The following is a 25751-nucleotide window of genomic DNA, read 5'->3' as shown; positions in this document are numbered from 1 at the left end:
CCAAGCTGACCAATCACAGATTTCGCACTCTGTGTCGTCACAACGCGTAGTTGCAGTTTTTGAGAGGTGTGCATCATAGTACAGCAAAACTTATCAGTTATCAGTCTACTCCAGACCTAACGCGTGCACTCAACCCAGAAATATAAATTGGCCTTCAACAATGCCAGAACTATATAGAAGAGGTTTTCCACGTAACTGTCACTTTAAGACAGGTGCAACAATGATTTAAAGGGAGCCGTATTGTCCATCAAACACTCTCAGTGACATTTGACTACCTCTCATTCTGCAATAGCCCGGATCCTTTGAAAGTTAATGTCAGTCCAAAGATGAGAGAGAGTGAGAGGAAAGAAGATGCACATGAATAGAAGGGAAGCGAAAGAAAGAAAGAGTGACACCTTTGCTCTGTTTTCAATATTTCATGCATTTAAAAGAGTACAAATCTTTCAAGATCTTAAAATGTGAACGTCAACACATCAGTCTGCAGACATAAAAATCACATGAATTCCACCAGGGTCACAATTGAGCCACTTTGGTTGAACATTTGGCTTTGAAGACTCCAATTTTGGTCATCTGGTATGAGGTTTTTGAGCTTTTCTTCTTATCTCTGTCATTTCATCAGGTATCAGTAAAATTTTATATCTGATTTCTTTTGTTCTGAGTTTACTGTTCATCTTAATGTTAGTATAAGCCCAATAAACACAGTCCAATTGCACTCTCGTCTGTTTTTGTGCGAATCTAAAGTGAAGGGATGACATTTATTGATGCTTTTTGTGATGTCAAAGCCTTCGGACATCGATTTGAGAGATGACAGTGCTTATCAGTTCTTCATCTCCACTGTTTACTGAAGCCTTTAGTGACTTTAAACCAGACTCAACTGGATTTATCTTTTCACTTTTTCTTGTATCCATCAACAGTATAGTCTGACTGAGAGATATTTATTGATCATTCATAACTTATTTTTTTTCCATACCTTACGTCTTTTTTGTTTGTGTCTGTATGAGATCTGTCTGAGGTCTTTCAATTTTTTTAATTTTCACTCTCTGTTTTCTTTTATTTATTATGTCTGTCTTCTGGCTTCATTAAATTAGTTGCGTTGAATGAGCATTGTGATGAGAAAACTTCAGTGATTTAAGCAGAAATAAGCTTCGTTTCTTATTTATAGCATACAAAAAATAGGACGATTAAAAAAAAAAAGTCACTGGCGGCACAATAAATTGAGTCAAGTTTTGTCCCTAAATGTCTTCTCAATAACGTCCCCCTCTAGGGGTGTGTGTAGGAAGCCAACTGACCAGTCACCCACATGCTAAAGCTAAAAATCTGCGCTAGCTCCTTGAGCACAGTTACCGCTGAGCGAACAGAAGCTAGCCGCGGGAAGCCTGTGATCAGCTGGGCTTTGAAGATCTTGGGCTCCAAGATGTTCCTAAAATTAACTTGCTAACATTTGCACTGATTTAACATGCTTCAAAAAGCGAAACTTTTGGGGTACAAAGGCTGTAGAGACCAAAAAACATGTTGAGTTTGGGCCAGTTATACTTGTTTGGCAACATTTGCGTTAACTGTTGATTTGTTAAGTGAGTTAACATAAATTGTGGGTAAAAATTCCATAATGGTGTAGTGTAATGAGATATAATGTTTTGTATTTGCTTTGTCTGATAAGTGGCAGTCTTAAAATTGAATCAAAAGCTGATTGTTTGCCTTTATAAGTTCATTGCCTTTGTACAAGTCCCAAACCAAGCAAGCCAGTGGTGGATATACATGTGTTTTAAAATGGATTATTATTTTTTTTAGCTATGTTTTGAAGCATAGTAAAATAGACAGTTTTAATTAAATCTGTCTTGTTCTTTTATATTCATTTATTTATTTCCATTTTTATGTTTGATTTATTAAATTGATAGTTTTATTTTTGTATTTTTAAATAAAAAAGTATTTTATCATCATTTTCCTCTTTTGACTCAGGATTATTAAATTTAGCCAAGCATAATTTAATAAACAAAAAATATATATGCTATTTAAAATATATTAAAATCTTAAGTGGAAAAATATAAAAATGACAACTAATAAACAACAACTCTGAATGTAATACGCTCAAAGTTAAAAGCAAAGGGAGACATTGGCTTTTTACAGAGTTAGCATAGCAGTTTGGGGACTACAAAAAATACATCCAGGTTAATGGGATCATAAACCCTTCAGGTTATGCGCATAAGAAATGCGCAGTGAAGGTGTGTGGCCAGAGGTGCTGTAATGTTATGGCAGAGAAAGCTAAAATGGCGTCCAAACGGTGCTATTTCCACAGAGTGTGTTCTGTTTCTGTATTTGGGCTTCTAAAGGACATGACACAAAGAGAGAAGTGCTTAGAATTTAATTTTAATTATGATCCAGAGAATTATTAAAAATATACAGCTAGCATTTGACAAAGGACAGCTTCCAGAATCTCTCCCAGTTCAGTGCTGGATTTAGCTAAAAACTCCTCAAAGAAGGAGCAGCTCCAACCGTAATAGATAAAGCGGTGGATTGTGAGCCACAACCTGTAAGTATTTTTATTTGTTAAAATTGATCTATTACATGCATAGTGTCTAACATTAACAGTATGTTGTAGGAGGGATGTAAACAAGAATGCAAACAACGGGAAATGTTGTTTGTCACCGCTTACAATTTAGCTACAAATTCATATTTATCCATCAAATTGCTGAAACAGCCACAATCTTCACTAGAGCTGCAGTGTCTCTCTTTGCGGCTGCTTTCCATACGTTTTATATCTCAAATAATGAACTCGCAAAAGATGAGTGAAAGAAGTGAATGTTTCATATTATTTACACATGCTTATTCAGAATATATATGAAAGACGCCTGGCAGTTTTTATTTTAGAGAGCGGGCATGAGGTTTAGCTGTGTCCTCTTCGTTTTCTGTCTGATTCAGGCACAAACTGATACGGCTAACAGCTACTCTGACTGACAGTATTTACACAGCAGAGGCACAGTGCGTGCTAGTAGAGGCATGATGCTTCCTGATGACGTGGAGCAGATCTGCGAATCACAGCACATTATGTTAGCTGACCAATCAGAGCCTCTTGAGGGCAGGCTCTTGAAGGAACTACGAAATATGATTGTCGTTTTCATGTTTGCTGAGTAGCTGTATATAATTAAAGTAAGATATATGAATAAATAACGTGATTTTTACAAATGAAGCATGAGCACACATTGCTTTGCACCCCATAAACACAACCAAGCCTTAAAATTCACTTTGGACCACCCCTTTAATAGTATAATATTTATGTATTAATTTATACTTCATGAAAATAACTGAATATAGCTCTCAGGAGGTAATAACCAAGTGGCCAAGAGTGAAGTGATATATTACACACCTGAAGAATGGGGATTAATACATTATGAAAATAAAGTCAATGCTTTGATCTGCGCAGTTTGATCAAGTAGACCGCCTCCTTTTTCTCAACACTTTTTATTTACAGCTCTGTTATTGTATAGATGATGTTTTTATTTCTGTCCTTTTTTAATAGCCACCTCTTTCAAAGCCCTTCTAGGCTATGCAATCACTGAACATGCCAAAAATAATACAGAATAATACTGAATATACTGGGAAAACAGAGATTTATGATTCATGAGAGGCTTCACACACTCATTGCGCTTTAAAAATAGATTAAAAGCCAACAGGGGAGGTTTATCACACAAGCCCACCGAATGTAGAGTGTAACTTCAGAGAGAATGTTTAAACATCTGGGTGAAGAGTCATGTGTTTTTCTGAAGGAAGTGATTAAAGGGCATCAAAATCTGGAAGTTCTTTTGGGATCTAGGTGTGGATATCATAGAAACGTGATGTACTGCATCCCAAACAGAGCTTTTATAGAAACCGGCGTCTCCTTCAAACTGATTTATAGGACAGGTCTGTCACACAACAGGCCGCTGCAACCAGGGGAGCAATTAACAATCCAGCTGTGCTAGACTGGGCTAATTAGCACAATAATTAGCCACAGTGCGCTAATTTATACATAAAAATTAGACAAACACACACAAGCGCAGACAGACATCTTCAGCAGATCACCTTTACTATTCACTGCTAAAGTGAAAGTCATTTCAAAGTCAAAATGAGTTCTAAATTCCTGATTTGCTTGGGGCTGGGTTTCCCAATAACCATGCATCTTGGCACTTAAGAGCATTCTGTAAGTGCAAGGTTGCAAATCTTTGTTTCAGCTCCCCAAAAAAATGATTAACATGATCACACAAGAACGCTTTCATACTACTTAGGAGTCACTGTCCATTTCAAAAGTGCTGAAATACTGTTTAACCGTACATTGGAATCATATAACGAACTCTAAACCCAATAATCATCATATCTTGTGTATTAGCAATCAATATAAAGCACCCATATGCAGACTGGGATATAAATCATCTGAAAAAAAACCTTAAGGTTAAAAAAAGTAAGGTTATCGTTATGAAATGCCCAATACATGATAGATTTCGTGCATGATTCTGCAAGTCATTGACAGACTTTATTATTATATATTTTTTTCTGTGTTCCAGTCTTTCAAACATTTTCATTTTATTTAAATGACATTATAAATGTTTGTTCTGTCATTTATTTTATATGTGCATTTTTATTCTTAAATAAATTCATAAATTAAGACCCTCCTGAACTGAACCATAAATCTCCACATCAGCACCACTTACATACACCAAACAAAGTTCTTATATTCTATATTCTTATTTAAACATACAAAAATATATGTAAAAGATGATGATGTGATGATGAATCTTTATGTTCCACTTTATTTTGTTTTATATGTGTTAAATATTATATTTATTTACATACTTTCCATACATTTTATTTAACTATGTGGGTCGTGAAGGCGTGAATGCTGTTTTACTGGCCTTACGGTTGGGCTGTTGAATTTGATGGCCTGTCACTATAGACAAACATCAACCACCCTGTATGCTGAAGGTCAAATGACGAAGGGTATCATCTCCTAATATTGGTTGGTTGATTCTGCTCTACATAAGGTCATTTCTCATAATGCCCTTTAGAAGAAATCAGCAAGGCTTAAAACTATCTGATCCGTTATATTCTGATTTGCCATAAAACCATTGTCAGTGTAGAATAATTTTTTTTGTAATGTACAGTCAGGAAATTCACAAGGACAACCAATGTTATACAGCCGCCTATGAAACACTGCTGTAGTTTGTTCATCTGGGACACACAAGCTTCTCTACCATCATTGATTTGTGGAGAGCAGAACTCAAGTGGAAGAGATTAGGCTGCTGTCCTGTTATTTCCACTTTAAGGTGCATCAGGACATTTCAGAGAAATTCACGTGGATTACGAAACTCACTTAAGTGTCTCATCCAATTCTTCAGGTTCTTCCCATAACAGTACTTTGTGATCTGAAGTATTAAAACACTTTTTTTTCTCTTTAAGAAGTACAATCTTGGAAAACAGTTAAGTTTTAAACTGTAATTTGCTTGAAAGTAAATATTGTTTTCTCGTGAGAAGCTCACTTTAGGCTGTGCAGCATTTCATTTCACTTGAAAAGAAAAGAGACCGCATTTGCAAAAGGTAAAACGTCATTAACTCATTTTTAATGTCAAATTTCTGAGACAAGAATCTCATATTTTCGGAGCTGCTTCTCAGCCTGTTGTAATTCAGAGCATCAAACTTGAAATAGCTTTTCTGTGCATAATTGCAGGTGCTACACATTACAGATTAATGAAGGACACAGGACAGGGCGGGACAATATGAATAACTCACTCTGACAAAGTCAGGAAGGACTTAGTGCCGGGCTGTCTGCTCCACGGAGGCTCTCTTTTCATCCTCTATATCCCTGCTGGCACTGGGGTTTTAGTGTGAAGAGGGGATGGAGGAGAGGAGAATGATGTGTTGGGTGTGGATGATGGAGAATAATGCAGTGAATTAGTCCCTCCTTTTTCTTTTTGTATCCTTCCCACTTGCACCTTCTTTGAATTTGCTATTTTGTAGAAAAAGAACGGATTTATTTTTACCATTCATCTTGCATTGGACGGACTTGCCATCCATCCTTTACAGTAAATTAGACGTCAAATCTTTATGATTACAATAAAATGAAGTCAGTTTCTTCTAGCATGTCCCATTTTTACCTCATGTTTTGTTCTCACAGAGGACACAATTCATGATTCATACACAACAACTTTATTTATAGTATTTTATATATCTATGACCACAGGTAGCATATGAAATGTGATGTAAATATATAAGTGATGTTATTAATTAACTTAATGTTTGAATCTGTGTACTTCAGTATATTAAGAGCTGATTGAATATTTTTTTTGTATGTTAAAAAAATGCATTGCAAATCTTTTCCTAGCGATTCTGAATTCAATATCAAAAGTTCAGAATTGATTCTGTATTCAAATTAGGTAACGAAGGTGCGGGTCTGCGCAAGCTGAAAAATAATAAGGATTGACAGCCGCAGGTATGCTGCCAAATTCACTTGATTTGGACAAACTTAAGAAGTTTAAAGGCATGACATTACGCTTCTCATCCAGTGTCCACTGTTTAAATAACTGCCACACCTCAAAGTGAAACTAATACTAGCCTGTGGAGAGGGTGGAATTGGAAACATGATGCATGGACACTGAATACAGCAGTATCATATGCTTGTGTTCTGCAAATGTAGACTGGATGAAAGGTAAAGTGTTGCAAATTAATGAAGCATTGTAAACTACTTTGTTTTAAAGCTTGTTCTCTGTGCCTCCCTACTGAAAGTAATTCCAATATATATTTTCCAAAGTTTTGTCCTATGTTTAAAGGTTATAAACAAACTAAAAGCAATTAAAGCTCTCTTTTTGGAAAAAGAACAGTTTGTAATCTGGCATTTCAAAGGTACAGTCAGAGCATGCTCATGCAGAATATAACTTTGATAATGAATATAAATCATTTTAAAGATGCCATTACTGTCTTACATAGATTCCAATCATAAACAAAAGCATAGAAACTCCTGTGCTGGTTTAAATGTAAAGTTGGAAAGATTTTGCACAGCCAAGTGCACAAACTTTTTCGACTGAATCGTGACTCCTAGAATCGGAATTCCCACCCCTATTGGTTATAAACAGTCATATAGCAATGCTACTCATGTGATATTGTATATATGATATGCACTTTATTACTGGTTTTGCTCACCGCAAAACAAATTTTGCTGTTAATTTTATTGATTACTAAATTAATTAAATCTATTAATTTACTAACACTCACATTTACTTACTTTCAACACAAGTATAAATTAGCCTTTAGACTTGTATATCTTTTTTTGGACTCTCAAAGTGCTAGTAGTCATTGGCTTTAGCATTTTATGAATGACCAAGGGCCACTGTTTCATCTAAAAACATTTTTTTATTATTAGTATTATTATTGTACTACTAAATTAATATATAATCTACATCATGGCTGACCTTAGGGTGAGTAAATTAACAGCAACATGTTCATTTTTGGGTGAACTGTCCATTTAATGGGTTCAAATAATACATTACACACTTTCAGACAAGTAGCTTTCAGACAAAGCACACACACACTGTTTTTTTTGGTCAAATTTCCACATTTAAGACTTAATATGTGTACTTTAGGGCAAAATGCTAATTATAGGCTTTTGCATAGTGTACAGATGGAGCATAGTTTTTTCTTGTGATATTACAGGGTGCTGAATGACTTTGATGATGCCAATTCAAACAGGATTACGGGATTTTGTAGGGGTTGATGTTTGTGGTCTGGTAATCTTTTAAGCTGCTCCAGTGGACATGCCACCTTACACACACACTGTTACACACACTCCTACACTCACACACCCACACCGTGTTATCTTTTTCTTTTCCAAATTCAGTCTTGAAGTCATGGCTGCAATCATGGACTGATGGACTGGCTGTAAAGGCCACAGTTTCCTTATCAAACCACAGACAGCCCCTACTGGGTGGAAGCCTGTCCACAACACCTTCAGCGGGTCTCTCCCTGCTCACAAAGACCAATGAAAACATCTGTCCATTACTGTGAAATCATCCTGGCAGTGCGACTTATATCATTTCTGGTAAAGAGAATCTGTGTCTGTTGCCGAATCGTAAACGTTACAACACAGGGCTTTCAGATCAATGAAACTCAGACTGAAGGAGCGCTGTGAACTGTGGATTAATTAATTTCGTTTGGCCACGTGTTAATGCCTGATTGTGAATCATCCCAGCGTTCGGATTTGAGCTCTTATATATCCCTTCCTTCAGATAATTTTCGAAAATCCTGTTTGGTGATAAAGGTTTTTAATCTGCATGACAAATACTCTTTTTAATTCGTTATATCAACGATGCGGAGACGCACAGTATTCAAATTCAAAATGAGGGATTAACAAGAATGGTGTCATTCACCCTGTAAGGAAACCGTGGCTCTTTAATTGAGTATTAGTCTATAATATGTCATAATCTGCATAAGAAGCTGTGTGTGGATTTATGGAGAGAGAGAGACAGTGTTTTATTATACATCTGTAGGTTCTGCTCAGTTTGTGGTGATGTGTGTTCCATCTAGGGTTGGGAGACGTCAACCAGTTTGGCATCGTACGATGTCCAATGTGAAACATTGTGATGGACGATGGTATCGTCATCGTAGGCAGCGGTGAATGAATTATTTATGAATAATTAATTAATTCATAATGAATTCATTATTTGTAGCCTACCGTTTGAACTACCTGACCCGCATGCTCTTTGTTTTACCCATAACCAAATCATAAATAAATAAAGATAAGTTACACACAAATTACCACCTGTCAATCACTTTTTCCGCGGGACTCTGGCATGAATAGGCAGTGTTGTTATAATGGCATTGACAAACTTGGTTGATATTGGTTGGTACCAACCATTGGTATCTAAGGTTTTCGCTAAGTACAAGTGTGAAAGCAAAAGATTGAAGCAGTGTACTGATGCTGTGACACGTTACCTGATAGATTCAAAAGACAGAAGAGTGGTTAGATAGAGACAAGATTAATTAAATATCATGTTTAACAACTACAGTAAGACGCGATCCAGCAGTACATCCTTGATAAACTGTCCAATGTGCACTGCTCTCTGGGGTTTTGTGCTTAAGGCACCCGCTGACTGCTGGAGCTCAGATGCGCACATACGCTGCAGATGTTGTGTGTGTTTGTGTTTACGTGTTTTTGTGACATGTCAGGACACAAATCTGTATAATGACATAGGTATGACACAGGTATTACAAAAAGGAGGTGAAATATGAGGACATTGCTGATGTCCTCATTTCTTAAAAATTTTATAAATCACACAGAATGAGTTTTTTTTCAGAGAGTAAAGCTGCACACAGTCTCCTGTGGTGGTTGGGTTTAGGGGTATGGTGGGGTTAGGGTAATACAATATACAGTTTGGACAGTATAAAATGAATGGAAACCTATATAATGTACCCACTTTTCACAAAAACAAACATATTTGTGTGTGTGTGTGTGGGGGGGGGGGGGGTGTCACGTGATGTGCGTTTTCAGTGGTATAGTGTGGAAGGAGGGCTTTTCAGAAATGCTAGTTGAAAGCCAATATGGACATGGATCTGTTTCTTTCTAAAATGCCATTTTAAAACTAAGATGTATTGGTGTAAACTGGGCCATGTGTATTTTTCGTGAGCTGCTGCGACGGGGACAGGGCGGAGGATCGTGATGCCGGCTCAGCATCGTGATGTCAATCGGCCGTCAGCGATGGACGATGGCATCATCTATTGACCCAACCCTAGTTCCATCTCAATTCTCTGATTGGCTAAGAAGCATCTACAGTTCTTTTATAGGACACTTTTATTAAATAGAAAATTCATTCATAATTAGACCATCTATCATTTGTTTCTTCTGTATGTTATTTCAAGCCTGTATGACTTTCAGTTTGTTCTGTGGAATACAAAATGAGAAAAAACTATATTCAATGACAGCCCATATTTTTAGTTTTAGACAAGCCGTCTATGTTTAGACATCTACTAAACACAAAATTGCTTTGTGGGTATATAAGATATATTTAGCTCCTCTTGATTTTTTACCTTTTTATCTTTGCAATGATGACGGTACGTAATATATTACTAGATATTTTCAAGACACTAGTATTCAGCTTAAAGGGAATTTAAAGGCTTAACTAGGTTAATTAAATTAAATTAACTAGGCAGGTTAGGGTAATTAGGCAAATCATTGTATAACAATGGTTTGTTCTGTAGACAATTAAAAAATATAGCTTAAGGAGGCAAAACATTTTGACCTTAAAGTGGCTTTTAAAAAATGTTAAACTTTTATTCCAGCCAAAATAAAACAAATAAGACATATTCCAGAAGAAAAATAAATATTATCGCAAATACTGTAAAAATTTCCTTGCTCTGTTACACATCATACACAAATAATTAAAATAGAGAATTATTGCTATTGTCTCCATCCATTTTCTTTTATAGGATTTGAAATGTATTTTTATCACCCTTAAATACATTTTAAATATTTATTTTATCAAGCTTCACAGTTACAATACAAATACGTTTTGAACACTTCAAGATTTTTCTCAGAACACATATTTCTAAAGGTGCTGTTGACTCAAAATTTTCGCTGATCTCACTAACAACCAAAGTTTCGAAATTAAATTGTGTAATAAAATAATATGACATGAAACAAGTATTGAACACATTAAGAAAGGTAGGTGTGAAAAGGCATGGAAAGGTCAGACTGCAGCTGAAATCAATGCAGTTAGAAAGCAACTCTGCCCCTTGTGAGTGTAAACGAATATTAACTGAGATGGACATCAGGGTAGACATTTCAGCAAGACAATGATCCCAAACATAGCCATGGAACTCATGAATGTTTTAAAAAATAATAGAAAAAAGCTACTAGAACGGCCCGGCCAGTCACCTGATCTGAATCCGATGGAAAATATTAACTAAAGATCAGAGTACAGACGAGACGCACAGAACCGTCAAGATTTAAAGACTCTGTTGAAGTACTGTATGAGAAACAGATCACACATGATCAATACATGTGACTCCATTCTCCGTAAAGGCGGGATGTTGAAACAGTCATTACTAAAAAGCCTTTTATACAAAATATTTGATACATTTCATTAGTTCAGTACTTCCTCCTGGTGTCATTCCACTTTTATTTTATTTTTTTTTTACATTTATTCATTTTCATATGGGTAAATGTAACAGATGAAGCATTCACAATATCTTCAGTTAAGCTTTCCAAAACATAAAAAGTCACATAGGTTTGGAATTGCATTCATGTGAAAAAACGTTGACATTTCATTTTCATCTGAACTACCTCTTTGTTTTTGCAGTTGTCATCGCCATGATGTGTAAAAATGTATAGATGTAGCATTCATGGACCAGCAAACAGCGCCTGCCAGTGCGAATTTCCACATCAGATGCTTTAATGGCCATTCCCGTATGACTTATAGGTTTCCTGTGGCGTGTTTTGCTGTGCCCTGCAGGTTGTGGACATTTCTCTTAGAAGTTTGGGGTTGGTGTCTGCTTGATTGATGGAGTTGCGACAGTTTCTGCATTGTCTATCAGCTCTATCTTGACAACATTACATGGGAGGCCCAAGTTTTCTATTTCTCCAGACAAAGCTTTTTCTTCCTTATTCCACTGCTATCAGTCTTTTCATCTTTCTCTCTCTCTGGCTGGATTTATCCAAGGAAATGTAGTTCTGCGATGTAAATCTGCAGATGTGTTTATCTATCAGGCTGTATTCCTCCAATGCTCTGTTATACACACAGACGTTCTGAAGATAAAATTGAACTATTTGCATAGTTACAGAGCGATAAGAAGCTCATCAGAAAGCTTGCCATCTCATGAACACACACATTTATCAGTAAGATTATATCTGTAAGCCATATTACTTTTTCATATTAAGTATTATTTTGTATGCCTTTCCATGCCAACTTCGGTAATTGTTTTGCTGAAGTACAGTATGCGCAGTCATGTTTGGTTATTAATAAAGAGAGTCAACATTACATTACCATTGAAAATATATTTGTGCCGTGCTGTTCTGATGTTTATGTTTATGATGTGATTGTGTGTGTGTGTGTGTGTGTGTGTGTGTGTGTGTATATATATATATATATATATATATATATATATATATATATATATATATATATATATATATATATATATTCTGAAGTCAGAATTATTAGCCCCCCTTTGAAATGTATTTTCTTTTTTAAATATTTCCCAAAAGATGTTTAACAGAGCAAGAAATTTTTCAGACAGTATATTTTTTCTTCAGGAGAAACTCTTGTTTGTTTTATTTTGGCTAGAATTAAAGCAGTTTTTAATATTTTAAAAGCCATTTTAAGGTCAAAATTATTAGCTCCTTTAAGCTATATATTTTTTAATAGTCTACTGAGAAAACCATTGTTATACAATAGCTTGCCTAATTACCCTAACCTGCCTAGTTAACCTAATTAACCTAGTTAAGCCTTTAAATGTCACTTTAAGCTGTATAGAAGTGTCTTGAAAAATATCTAGTTAAATATTATTTACTGTCATCATGGCAAAGATAAATAAATCTGTTATTAGAAATAAGTTATTAAAACTATTATAATAATTCAGGCGGGCTAATGATTCTGATTTCAACTGTATGTTTATCTTGTTTAACATGTTTTTGTTACAGTAAATAATTTTCTTAACAGGTTTGTTTTTTCCTTGAATCAACAAATACATTAAAAACACACACAGTTTATAAATATTATTCTACAAGTGGACTACTTTCAGTACATTAACAGTACAAAAATAGTACAGTAGGGGTTGTTTTTGTCATGGTTAATCTGTTTATTATTAGTTTTTTTTAGATAATTAATTAATTAACTGATGTGACTTTATTTTAAAGGCCTCAGTGACGTTTTAATTCATTTGCATTTGTATTTTAATCTGCATGTAAATTATCGTTTTGTGTGTGCATGAAGCTGGACTTACTCCATACATTGTGACAATTGACAGTAACTCCAGTTAATGACTGAACTGTGTGTGAACAAATCAAGAATAAGCACCAAAAGGTGAACTGTCAACCAAATATAGATTTGTTATGTGTCTAATATCTAGTGCATGCTTTAGTCCAAGTCGACGTGGTGGCGCAGTAGATAGTGCTGTCACTTCACAGCAAGAAGGTCGCTGGTTTGAGCCTCGGCTGGGTCAGTTGGCATTTCTGTATGGAGTTTGCATGTTCTCTCCGCATTCGCGTGGGTTTCCTCCATGTGCTCCGGTTTCTCACACAAGTTCAAAGACGTGTGTGTGAATGAGTGTGTATGGTGTTTCCCAGTGATGGGTTGCAGCTGGAAGGGCATCCACTGCGTAAAACATATGCTGGATAAGTTGGCGGTTTATTCCGCTGTGGTGACCCCAAATTAATAAAGGGACTGAGATGAAAAGAAAATGAATGTACGAATAAATGAATGAATGCTTTAGTCTAGATAAAAATGCTTATTTTGTAAGTCTTTAAGGATTAAACCCAGCAGGCACAGGATGTCAACATGATGTCAGATTGACGTTGTACCCCAACGTCGTGGGATGTTATATTTTGATTGGAAATGAAAATCTGGTTGACGCCAGAACCCAACGTCAGGCCGACATCATGTGCAGTGTCTGACAGGTGTTGCATTTTGGTTACTTTCCAATGTAACCTAAAAATGACAAAATATCAACGTCTAATGATGTTACAGCTTGACGTTCTGTGAAAGTTACCACTATGACGTCTATCAGATGTTGAATTTTGGTTGTCATACCTGATGAATAAATGTCAGTATTTAACGTCAATATGACGTTGGTTGAAGATGTTGGCTCGACGTTGGATTTTGGTCACTTTCCAACACAACCTGAAATCAACAAAATATCAACGTCATTTCACGTCGTTATTAATTGTCAAAATAACATTGTTCTTAGATGCTGGTGACCTAATTATAACTTAATATTAATGCCTTATGACGTTGTGTGTCTGCTGGGAAGTATCAGATGCTGTCATGATCACTATGGCAAACAAAACATCTGAATGACTGTTTGAAAATACTGTTAAGAAACAACAAAGAACAGACTGCTATACTAACATGGAGATTTTTGGCTGCCTTTTGCTGTGATACAGTTTGTGTGTGTGTGTGTGTGTGTGTGTGTGTCTATATAATGATATGTCTGTATAGTGACGCTCAAGCACTGGTCATGTATTTAACTTTTTTGCATATTTTGCATATTTTGCTCGACTGTCTAGCTATAGCTAATGTCTTGTTTGAACTTTGGTAAATCTCATAGAGCTTCTGTTTGTTGGAGTTTTTTTTTCAATTATTTATACATGTTCAATAATTTCAGAAAGCTTATTTTAAACTTAAGAAAATTTCAGAAGAACTGTAATGTTTAAAAGCCGGATTTTGAAATGTGTTCAATAGCCTATATGGAAAGCCTATTATGGGAGTGTTAGCGTTGTAGGGTATTTTGTATTCAATTAAGGTGGATCCATTCAGTTAACAATGTAAATTGTGTTTATTCGGATGTTTACTGAGAAAGTCGGTTTCTCTGGTGGCTTTGTGCAAAACTATTTGCTCAGCTTCTTTTGGAAAAAAAAAGTAATTAGTTTCTTTGCTGAAAAAAAACTAAACAAAAGTCATTGTGTTTCCTCTAATTTTCATTGGGATTTGTAATCCATTGATCCACCTACATCTTTAAAGAACTCTGCTTTAAAACTTCATGATCAGCCAGGGTTTGCTGAAATGAATCGAGCACACAGTTTCTCTAGGGACACATGGACAAACAGTTATTGTGTGAAAGTTACAGAGACTACTGGGTTTTATTTTTTTATATCTCAGAGTATAATTCCACCTCCATTTGCTGCTCTCTGTATAGTAGGCTCAGTGCATTTTCAATGCGATTTTGGCTTTATTAATAATTGATTTTTCCAGCTCTCGCTGTTATAAAACTTGTCAACAACAGAATTAATTTACTCTCTTTTTGGGATCTGTGATGAAATATTTATTACAATGCATATAAATACGACAAAGTAGCCTAACTGCTTTTGATTTGTATAAATACAGGAAAGGAATTGGGAATAAATGTGTCTAAATGAAGAATGAATTTAAATGCTCTTTGGCAGATATTACACCTCCTTCCCGAGATGCATTTGTGCATAAATGTAACTGTTCTGCATATAGGAAATAATGCACAGCTGTGCGAAGCTGACAATAATACTACCATCTTTCATGCCACAAGGGGCTTTTTAAACAGGCACATTGTCATATATGTACCAAGAAACATCCTTTTTAAAATCCACTTTTAATCATTGTATAAAACAAACTGCATGTTTAAACATGTGTTTCCAAACCTACAGCTCTGAGATGGCAGCATCTATTAAATGTCATATCTCATAAATTATTTATGTCCACTTTAACTAGATTTCCTTGAGAAATTGTTACACTGGCGTTAAACAGAGGCAATAAATTAGCAGCATATGGCAATACACTGAAGAGAATTGCATTTGCCCTGTGAAATCTGGACACATTACCACACCTGTTCTCTGCGGGATAAGCCTGACATTTGCTGCATTAATTGCCACTGGTTGTTCCATTAATGGTTAAAGTGCTTAACTCTCATAAAGTAGAGCCTATGACACTTAGAGCCTCTAATTCTCACCGTGGCTCTTTTTTTCTGTTCTTTTCCAGCCTGTGAGCTCATGAATCAGGGGATACTGGCTTTGGTGTCGTCTACGGGATGCGCAGCAGCCAATGCGCTACAGTCTCTCACAGATGCCATGCACATTCCTCATCTGTTCATCCAGAGAAACGGAGATGGGACGCCCCGTGCTGAGTGCCAGCTCAATCCCAGTCCTGACGGGGAACGCTACACGCTGGCTGCTCGGCCTCCTGTGAGGCTCAATGATGTCATGATCACACTCGTCTCGGAACTGCGCTGGCACAAGTTCATTGTTTTCTATGACAGCGAGTACGGTGAGTAACATGATGGGTGGGCAAGGGTGAACCTACTAAATACATATATATTTTTTGCTGGAACTACTTGTTCAAAAGGAGCTGAATCAACACAGTTCTTGAGTTTTTTGGGGACAAATGAATTGTTTTATGTTCATTCATTTTCTTGTCGGCTTAGTCCCTTTATTAGTCCGGGATGAACCACAGCAGAATGAACCGCCAACTTATCCAGCACGTTTTTACGCAGCGGATGCCCTTCCAGCCGCAACCCATCTCTGGGAAACATCCACACACACTCATTCACACACATACACTACGGACAATTTAGCTTACCCAATTCACCTTTACCACATGTCTTTGGACTGTGGGGGAAACCGGAGCACGTGGAGCAGGGAGAACATACAAACTCCACACAGAAACACCAGCTGACCCAGCCGAGGCTCGAACCAGCGACCTTCTTGCTGTGAGGCGACAGCACTACCTACTGCGCCACTGCTTCACCCTGCTTTGTTCAATCCTCCTAAATTTGTAAAAACAATTAAGTTAACTTAATTAATTTGTGTTGGGACAATGGAAGCCAATATTATTTACAGTGTACATGCCATATGATATTTCTTTTATTCCCATAATGTTTCTTTATTTTAGTGACCAAGTTTTCGAACTCAATTACATTTTTTACATTTTATTTTAATCAAATGTATCAAAAAGCATTCGATCAATTGAATTAATTAATTAATTCATTCATTCATTCATTCATTTATTCATCTATTCAAATGAATAAAGGTAGAGCCTATGAAATCCTATGTGGTAATTAAATAAGGGCATATAAACTCTAACCTTTTGCTAACAACATTTTTCACTAAAGATTTACTGTTAAAATGGTGAAACAATTTGTTAAGGTGTCTTAATACATTTACAATATCATAATTATTATTACTATAAGTGATAGTATTAAAGAGCCCATATTATACATGAAATAGGGTCATATTTAGGTTGTAAGGGTCTCCAACAACAGTCTAATATGCATGCAAGGTCATAAAACACTTTGATGGTCTTATAATCTGCATTATTTTTACCTAATTATCCCAACGACTCCCATATGAATCGTTCAGCGATTCATTTGTTCCCAACCCCCTCCTCAGCGCGAAGCTAATCTGCGCTGATTGGACCGATGACAGCCTGCTGCGATTGGTCGACAGTGACAGGCTTCAGCACGAGACAGAGTGAAATGCCCAGCTGGTAATCAACTATATAAAAGTAGTCACAGTGCACACGCGCTTCATAGTGTAAGGCTTTTTTCACACACACACACAACCCTCCTCAGAAGAACTGGGGAGATCGACGCGAGTCTCTCTCTCTCCCTCTCTCTCTCTCACACACAACGCTCCTCAGAAGAACTAGGGAAAGCGACGCGAGTCTCTCTCTCTCTCTCTCTCTCTCTCTCTCTCTCTCTCTCTCTCACACACACACACACACACACAACGCTCCTCAGAAAAACTAGGGAAAGCGACGCGAGTCTCTCTCTCTCTCTCTCTCTCTCACACACACACACAACGCTTCTCAGAAGAACTAGGGAAAGCGACGCGAGTCTCTCTCTCTCTCTCTCTCTCTCACACACACACACACACACACAACGCTCCTCAGAAGAACTAGGGAACGTGACACGAGTCTCCTGTCTCCTAGCTTACGATCGATCGCCATAGCAACGACAAACGGCAGTGGAACGCGAGCTCACAAAAGCCTTTAACGTTAAATCCGTAAACAAAGCGGCACGCGTCGCGTTTTTAACGTGGCTTACATGTGATAAGAGAATATAAAGAGTAACCGCGTGTACTGTACCAGGTTAACAACTCATCTTTGGGTAGAGACTGTCAATATTATCCATCTGAGCACAGCGTGACTTCATTCGACTGGCGGCGTCTGTGTGTGTGTGTCTAGTGTTTTTTCTGTGTTAGTGGGGGGGGCTGCAGGTTTCAAATCTCCCTGGTTTGCGCGCGTAACTACTGGCAAGGCTTGTGTTTCGTGGCTGCGTCATCGCGAAACACCTAATGACTCGTTATCAAGGCGACTCGTTTGAAGCACTATGAGTCGACTCTTTTATAGATGAATCAATAGTTTTAAACACTGTACACTTACAGATTTAAGCCTTAGCTGGATATTTCACTTCACTTAGAGCTGTGTTACACACTACATGGAAGGGCATTTCAAAAACCCATAATATGGGCTCTTTAATTTATTACTTGCTTATTTCTTATGTGCAGTGCTAATGTATTCGTCAGTTTCTTCAACTTAAACTGAACACTTTCTGATACAGTGAGGCCGAAAACACCATAAATGTTGCACATCCTTAAATATTTGATGAAAATATTATGAAACTATGTATCGTTTATAAATATTCACGTTTACTATATCACTATTTGAAGTTTACTTTTAATTTAATCATCTAAAAATGTACCATATTTCATGACATTCTGTTTTATACTGTCAATCCAATGTCAATGGCTGAATTATTTAATTCCCTCCTTCTTTTAAACATTGCGAAATCGTAGATAAACCTTTAGTGGTTAAGTTCCAAGTTTAGTTGGCCGTTCATGATAGAAGAGCAGGGGTCATGTTGACACCTTTGTAGTAAGTTAAGATATGAGGTGGGTTTCACAATTCATTATGATATTTTGGCAAAAAGCAACTTCAGAGGACTTTATAAAGCAAAAACTGATGCAGTCCACAAGCAGTGCAGCAAGAGAATTCTTAGTACAAAGACATCAGCTCTGATGTTAAAATTTGATGTGAGCAGGTGGACTCTGGCAGACCAAAAAGCATGCTGTCAGTTGCTAACTAGCATGAGCATTGGAGTGTTTTGAAAACTGTAAAACTTTAAGGATGGACTTGGATAACCTTCTGATGCCTTCATTGAGTCAGTGGCATTTCACTCTATTGGAAAGAAGTTTTCCTTTCATAATCTGTAATAGCTCTATATCCAATCTCAGCTTTAATATTAAACACTACTTTTAAAATGACCTGTTTTAGATGTAACCCAGCCCAAGACAAAAGAGCATCGCCCTTCAACTTGGTCATAACAGAACAATAATGTACATCCAATCCCATGCACACAAACCTCTTACATCCTGATCATGAAGTCCAGTCCTGATTGTACAAAACTGTACTTTTTTAACTTCAAATACTCATTTGGCCTTATCTTATCTTATCTTATCTTATCTTATCTTATCTTATCTTATCTTATCTTATCTTATCTTATCTTATCTTATCTTATCTTATCTTATCTTATCTTATCTTATCTTATCTTATCTTACCTTACCTTACCTTATCTTATCTTATCTTAGATCTCAGATTGTCAGTCCAAATCAAATAATCTAATCAAATTTATGTGTACAATGGCACAAAAATATGACATATGGTTTAATACATCTATATCACAAGCCTTGTTGCCATAACTTGTATAAAAAGCCTTGTTGCTGTAACTATTGCACATTTCTTAAACTGTCATATGGTAAACTGGAACAACAGGCCTATTGTCCTTAAATAAAGAGTTATTTAGGCCTATTTAATTATTCACTTATTATTTATGTACATTAAGACTTTTAAAAAAGTAGTTTTTAAATATTTGGTATTTAAGTATTTCTTTCTAAAATGAAAGTGTCAGTCTAGTAGGCTATACAGTACATGAAAGCTTATTTATTAGCTGTCTTAGTTCTATGATTTTAAAATAACAAATACTGTTCATCTTTACATTTAGGCTAAAACACTGCTTTTTTATTTATGTTTGTTTGTTTGTACTTTCATTTTAGTTGTCTTAGTTTGTTTTAATTTCCAAATTGAATCCTCATTGTATTTAACATGTTTACAATAAAAAAAAGCTTACAATTTTTTAATGGTTTATAAGAAATTATAATGCTTCATTATTTCATCCTTATTTACAAGTAGCAGGGTATTTACAGCTAATGTATATTTCTGTCCGTCCGCATCCAGTCCCTTTGTGCCCCCTGGCAGCATTATCGCAAACTGCTGTTACACCTAAAAACATTTTTTTAATCACTTAGTCCTGTCGTGGCGCCACACACGGCGGTAATGGTCATATTGAATTGTCACCCACTGTATATCACATTCAGATCAGATTAACAAATAATCAGATTTGGATTTGGTCTCTACAAGGTTCAAAAAGATTAACAGACTCAAACTTTGAATAGCAGTGATAACAGTGACACATAATAGCAAACATTTTAATGCAAGACATATTTCAAAAAACTTCAGAAAGCACGATCAACTCAGAGAAATTAAATTGAAAAAAGTGTATTTCGGTTTTAATGTTCCCCGAATCTGCTGACTAGTGTTTGTATGGTATTTGCCGTTAACATCAATAAGGTCTTTAGTTATGCCGTATGAACTGTAAGTTGTTTGTACAAACTGTGTCGTAGGGTCTTGTGTGGTGTAAATTATTTCCAGAAAAAAGTACATTTTGAGTTCCTGTTGAAGTTCAAGAAATTAAGCGGCCTCTTATAAATTCTTTGTACTTAACTACTGTCACCAATTAACACTTAAACTGGCACAGTCTCCTATTCAGTGCTGCAGGCTCTGTCTAAAACAATGCATTTGAGCAAATATTTATTTAAAGGAACAAATCATACAACCACACTTACTGCACACGTCTTTCAAATCCATTTGGTATCTTTAAGAAAAACAAAAGTTTTATTTTATTAAAATGTAAGTTTGTTTATTAAGTTTTTCCAAGTCAAACACAAAGTACAACAAAGTACAGAATAATCTAAATAGATATTTCATCCCCACACATACTGTCCAATACATGCTCCAAACCTCCAACCTGTAGTGCCACAAATAAACCACGAATAAAATTAAAACAAGTTCCATCTAAGCATTCTGTCCTGTTAGTAAGAAATGAAGCTGTCCCAGTATTTCACTAACAAATCTTGACACTTTTTCAAGCGAAATACATTTTTTTTCCAAAGGGATATAAGATGACACTTCTTTTATCCAAATGGTGGTTTAGAATCCTTTCATCTCAAAGTTATACATTTTATAGCTGCCAGTGTTGCCTGATTGGGTGGTTTTGAATTAGATTTTGCGGGTAAAAAATGGCATTGGCAGGTTGACTAAAGTTGGGTGGTTTTGAAACGTAAATTTGATATGCAACTTATCTAACAAAACATAACTGTGTGCTCCTACTCCATTCAGTTAATAGTGACCAGTGCGTAGCGCAAACCGCGTGGGCCCAGCCGCAAGAGGAGGTGAAGGAAAGTTGTATCAAAATCTGACTCCCAGACAAATCTGACTCCCCTTCATGTGCACACACAGCACCTGCAGTTAAACTCACAGCAGTTTATCATGACACTTTTTCGATTATTTCTTCCCAAAATTCATAGCAAGGACAAACAAAGAAGCATTGTCTGATTGACAAGCATCCCCTTTATTTTCAAAAGAATTTAAAATGCAAAATGGTACGAATTTATACCCCAGCACTTCGAAAGTAAAACATACTCTAATAGATAGTGTAATCTACACAACATTAAGCGCAGTGTGTGTGTGTGAGGGGGAGCAGTGTTTCGATGTGATCCAGTTATGTTGTGGTTTTGTAACTGCTGGTGTTGGTTGCTGTATGGTTAAAATTATGACAGTTAAAGTAACTAGGTTAATAACAAAATTGAAAGTATCTAGAAAGTAACTAGATTAATAATAGAATATTAATCTAATATTTTGGGTGTTTTTTGTGCCTTTGGGAAGGAAAAAGTCTGCTGTATCTGGCAACACAGATGGCTGCTAGTAGGGCTAGTCTAATAAATCTAAGATTAATTCTTTGTTGATCAAGTAGTGTAGTATCTCCTAAAAGGGTAAGTCTAGGCTCTCTAGGCACATTAGTACCTACAACTATGACAATAATCTCTAAGACCTCTTTCCTATATTATTCTAAGTCAGTGCAAGTCCACAGCATATGCAGGAGAGTTGCTCTATCTGCTCTACATCTAGGACAAAGCTCTGAGTAGGAGCAATCTAACTGGAGTATAGTAAACTCTTTATATCACATTGAATTGGAGTTTATGATGACTATTGATAGAAAAAAATGAGTTTTCTCACATATTGTTTCCCATTATTCATCTGTGAATGAGCACTCCAAGTCTTTTTCCCACTTAGATTTTGTCACAAATATTATTCACAATATATCTTAATGAGAAAAAAATAACTATCTAAATCAGGGTCTCAAACTGCCGCCCCGCGGGCCATTTGCACCCCCTCCTCCCTCCAACCCACAACTGATGTCAAAAATATTATGAGATTCAGCCCAACAAAACATATATTTTTAAATCATGATCATTGTTGTGCAGTCGCATATAGCCACTTGTGGTTTTGACCTGCCTGCGGTTGAGAGTAACGGACATGCAGATTATTTCTGGGGCTGATTTAAACGTTGAAATATATGTCCGTAAGTGCTCTATTTTTGATTATCTACGTTTGATTATTATCAGTTTTATACCAGCTGTATTTTGTTGTACAAGCACTTCTTCATGGCTTACACGTTATGCTGGTGGTGTAAATATGATCAGTTTGCTACTATTCCATCCAAATCGTCTCATTAGTAGATTTTCCTCATATGCATATTAAGATTTCTAAAACTTGACTGCTGGCTGAATTAAATAAGTTAAAGTAAATGTGAATATATACATACTTTCCCCCTCTTTGTTTTAGTCTTACAAAAAAGAATTGCCAGTAAAGTCACTAAAGTTACCTAAACTGCTTTCTGCTGTCTTACGCTATCTGTTAAACTTTTGATTAAGCATCAGTTGATTGGGACATTTTTATTATTATTACTATCATTAAATTGTAGTATTAAATTGGTGGTTCATTCCGCTCTGGCGACCCCAGATTAATAAAGGGACGAAGCTGAAAAGAAAATGAATGAATGAATGAATGAATGAATGAATGAATGAATGAATGAATGAAATTGTAGTATTTTCATAGCAATTTAAACTACCCCTTCAATATGTACAAAAAAAAAGAAGGATACTTTGGGGAACAATGTCTGAGTGCATCGATTACATCAGGTTTCCGCTTTTTTCTTGTGCTTGAATGTTAAAACAGCCCTTCTATGAATTGTCAGTCACTGATGTGGCCCCCCACCAAATTAAGTTAGAGACCCCTGATCTAAATAGTCTCTATCTAAATCTGTCCCTTTCAAAGAAACTGTTGATCTAATTCCCACACTTTAAATGCATGTTCAAGGTCTGGCCTGATTCTTTAATTAAGATTACAGACTCAATGATCAGTAGGCTGTTTAACAGCTCACAGCAATGGACGTTTATCAGTCAAACATCTCATATTTATTTACTGATATTCAAAAAGTTTACTGTACTGATACTCAAAAGAGTAATTTTACTGATATTCAAAAGGTTTATTTAATATTCAAAAAGTTAATTGTCCTGATACTCTATATATTTTTACTGATATTGACAAAAGTTAAAATGTTTACCTTGTTTTAGCTTGGGTTCCTATGGTGAATGGAATAAGGTTGAAAAAAAGGTGCACTGTTGGAATGGACCACTATTATGGTTGTTTCTGAAGCTCGGCGTCCTTGTTTGACAAATAAATGATGACAGAATATTCATTTTTTAAAGTCAACTATAACCAGCATGTTGCCCAAACCCCCTTTTCCCTTCCATCTTATCTTCTTAAAATCCCCATTATCCAGACCACTTCTTTTTAGCCTGTAGCTCTCTCCTCGTTTCGGGCTTGGGTGGTTTGCTATTTTAACAGGCTGCCATCACAGATTCCAAGATTTGGATAAAAACAACTCGCAACCACTATGGGGCATTTTGATCCCTCTTGTTAAAGCAGATCTCCCATGTGGTCCACACCACTGAGGACGCTCTCGGTATAGATGCAGCTACACAGGCTTTAAATAGCCCAGCATATATATGCTAAGGCTAAAGCTGCTAGTGAATTCAGCTTTAGGCACTTTGAGACAGAGGGCTGAGATGAGTCAGACCTCCACGCACCCTGAAGCTGGTAACATCCTTCAAGTCGTATAGCAGAGGTCAGAGGAAAAGCCCCAATCAAGACATAAAACATGATTGATGGTGGTGCAGAGCTCTCAGCACTGAACGTGACTGCAGCCTACAGGAGGACAATCACTCTGGATGTGCAAACTGACAGACCAATAAGGGGCTTTTTGACAGGAGTGTGTATTTCTTTTTTAACATTTATAGGGCCATTTTGTTGTTTGTCGGTCTATATTTGGACTATATACACTGTTAAAACTTTTGACCTCTCCAACTCAAAATGTCTATTGACTGGTTGTATCGGAAATGTTCAGTTGGCGTAATTGAATTTCTCTTCATTTTATATTTTGTGGCAACAGTCTGTTAACAGCGGCTCATTAAGTAATAATATTTTGAGCTAATAGGAAAGAATTTCTAAATGTGGTGTCGAAAGTGCAATTAAATATTTTAAATTGTATTTCCCTACTGTCTCAAAAAAAAAAGGAAGGAGAAATGCATACAGCAATTACAAAACATGACCAACAACATACCTGTAACTTTATTAAAAAATTAATTTCAAAACAGACTATTTGGGGAAAATACCTCATTATAAAACTGAAAATCTTGAGCGTGACTACATTTGTGTGGGCATAATGATTTGGATTAGTTTGGATGTGGACGTCTTTGGATAGTGCTCCTTTTTTGCTCTGTTTTGTATTAGTCCCTTTGTTTTGTTCATTTAATTTTTCTTTATCAATTAATTTAAATTGATAAATCAAAAACTAGGGCGTCACGGTGGTGCAGTGAGTATCACGATCGCCTCACAGCAAGAAGGTCACTGGTTCAACCCTCTGCTGGGTCAGTTGGCATTTCTGTGTGGAGTTTGCATGTTCTCCCCGTGTTCACGTGGGTTTTCTCCGGGTGCTCCGGTTTCCCTCACAAGTCCAAAGACATGCGTGAATTGGGTAAGCTATAGGTGAATTGGTTAAGCTAATTTGTACACTCTCAGAAATAAAGATACAAGAGCTGTCACTGGGGTGGTACCTTTTCAAAAGATACACATTTGTACTTAAAGGGTCCATATTGGTACCTCTAAGGTGTATATTAGTACCTAAAATTTTCAAGAGGTACATATTTGTAATTTTTAGGTGCTATAGGTACCCTTGAGGTATTAATAGTGACCCTTTAGTTACAAACTAGTATCTTTTGTAAAGTACCACCCCAATGACAGCTCTCGTACCTCTATTTCTGAGAGTGTAGTGTATGTGTGTGAATTTTTTCTTTTAATATTGATTTATTTAAATAATATTTACTGCTTGTGGATCTGCCTCTTGTTTCTCGATTCCACAAATATTATAAATATCTTATAGGTATTTCTTTGAAATGGTTGGTAACTTTGATTGGCACCATAGACTGTATAATAGTATGGACGTAATGTTCGTGACATCACCCCTACGTTCTGACAACACATCACTCCAGGATAATCAAAATGGGGCCTGGGTGCAGCTAGAGATACCTGATTGCCATTTTTCTTAGATCATTTTGTCTTTGGGTGAAACACTTAAAACTTCATTAAATGTGACTTGTTTATGTCACATATGCTTGGTTGTACACTTTGTTTAAGCCACATTAAGTTTTATTATTATTATTATTATTATTATTATTATTATTATTATTATTATTATTATTATTATTATTATTATTATTATTATTATGACAGGAGGAAAACAGTATTTCTTCCAAATACTCCATATAAAGTCTGTGTTAGTAAATGCTAGGCTATTTATGAAATACAGGCATAGCA

General features: G+C 36.2%; 1 protein-coding gene across 2 annotated transcripts in view; it reads left to right on the top strand.

Annotated features, from left to right (window-relative positions):
* Nucleotides 1-25751, top strand: part of grid1a (glutamate receptor, ionotropic, delta 1a) — a 435683-nt gene that overhangs the window by 251160 nt on the left and 158772 nt on the right. For both annotated transcript variants that reach the window (XM_056477338.1, XM_056477339.1), the window contains exon 3: nt 15681-15965. In XM_056477338.1, the coding sequence (XP_056333313.1) occupies nt 15681-15965 (285 nt within the window). The remainder of the gene's footprint in view (nt 1-15680; nt 15966-25751) is intronic.

This window comes from Danio aesculapii, chromosome 17 (assembly GCF_903798145.1).
Source record: "Danio aesculapii chromosome 17, fDanAes4.1, whole genome shotgun sequence".
Lineage (NCBI taxonomy): Eukaryota > Metazoa > Chordata > Actinopteri > Cypriniformes > Danionidae > Danio > Danio aesculapii.
This window is presented reverse-complemented; position numbering and strand designations above follow the sequence as displayed.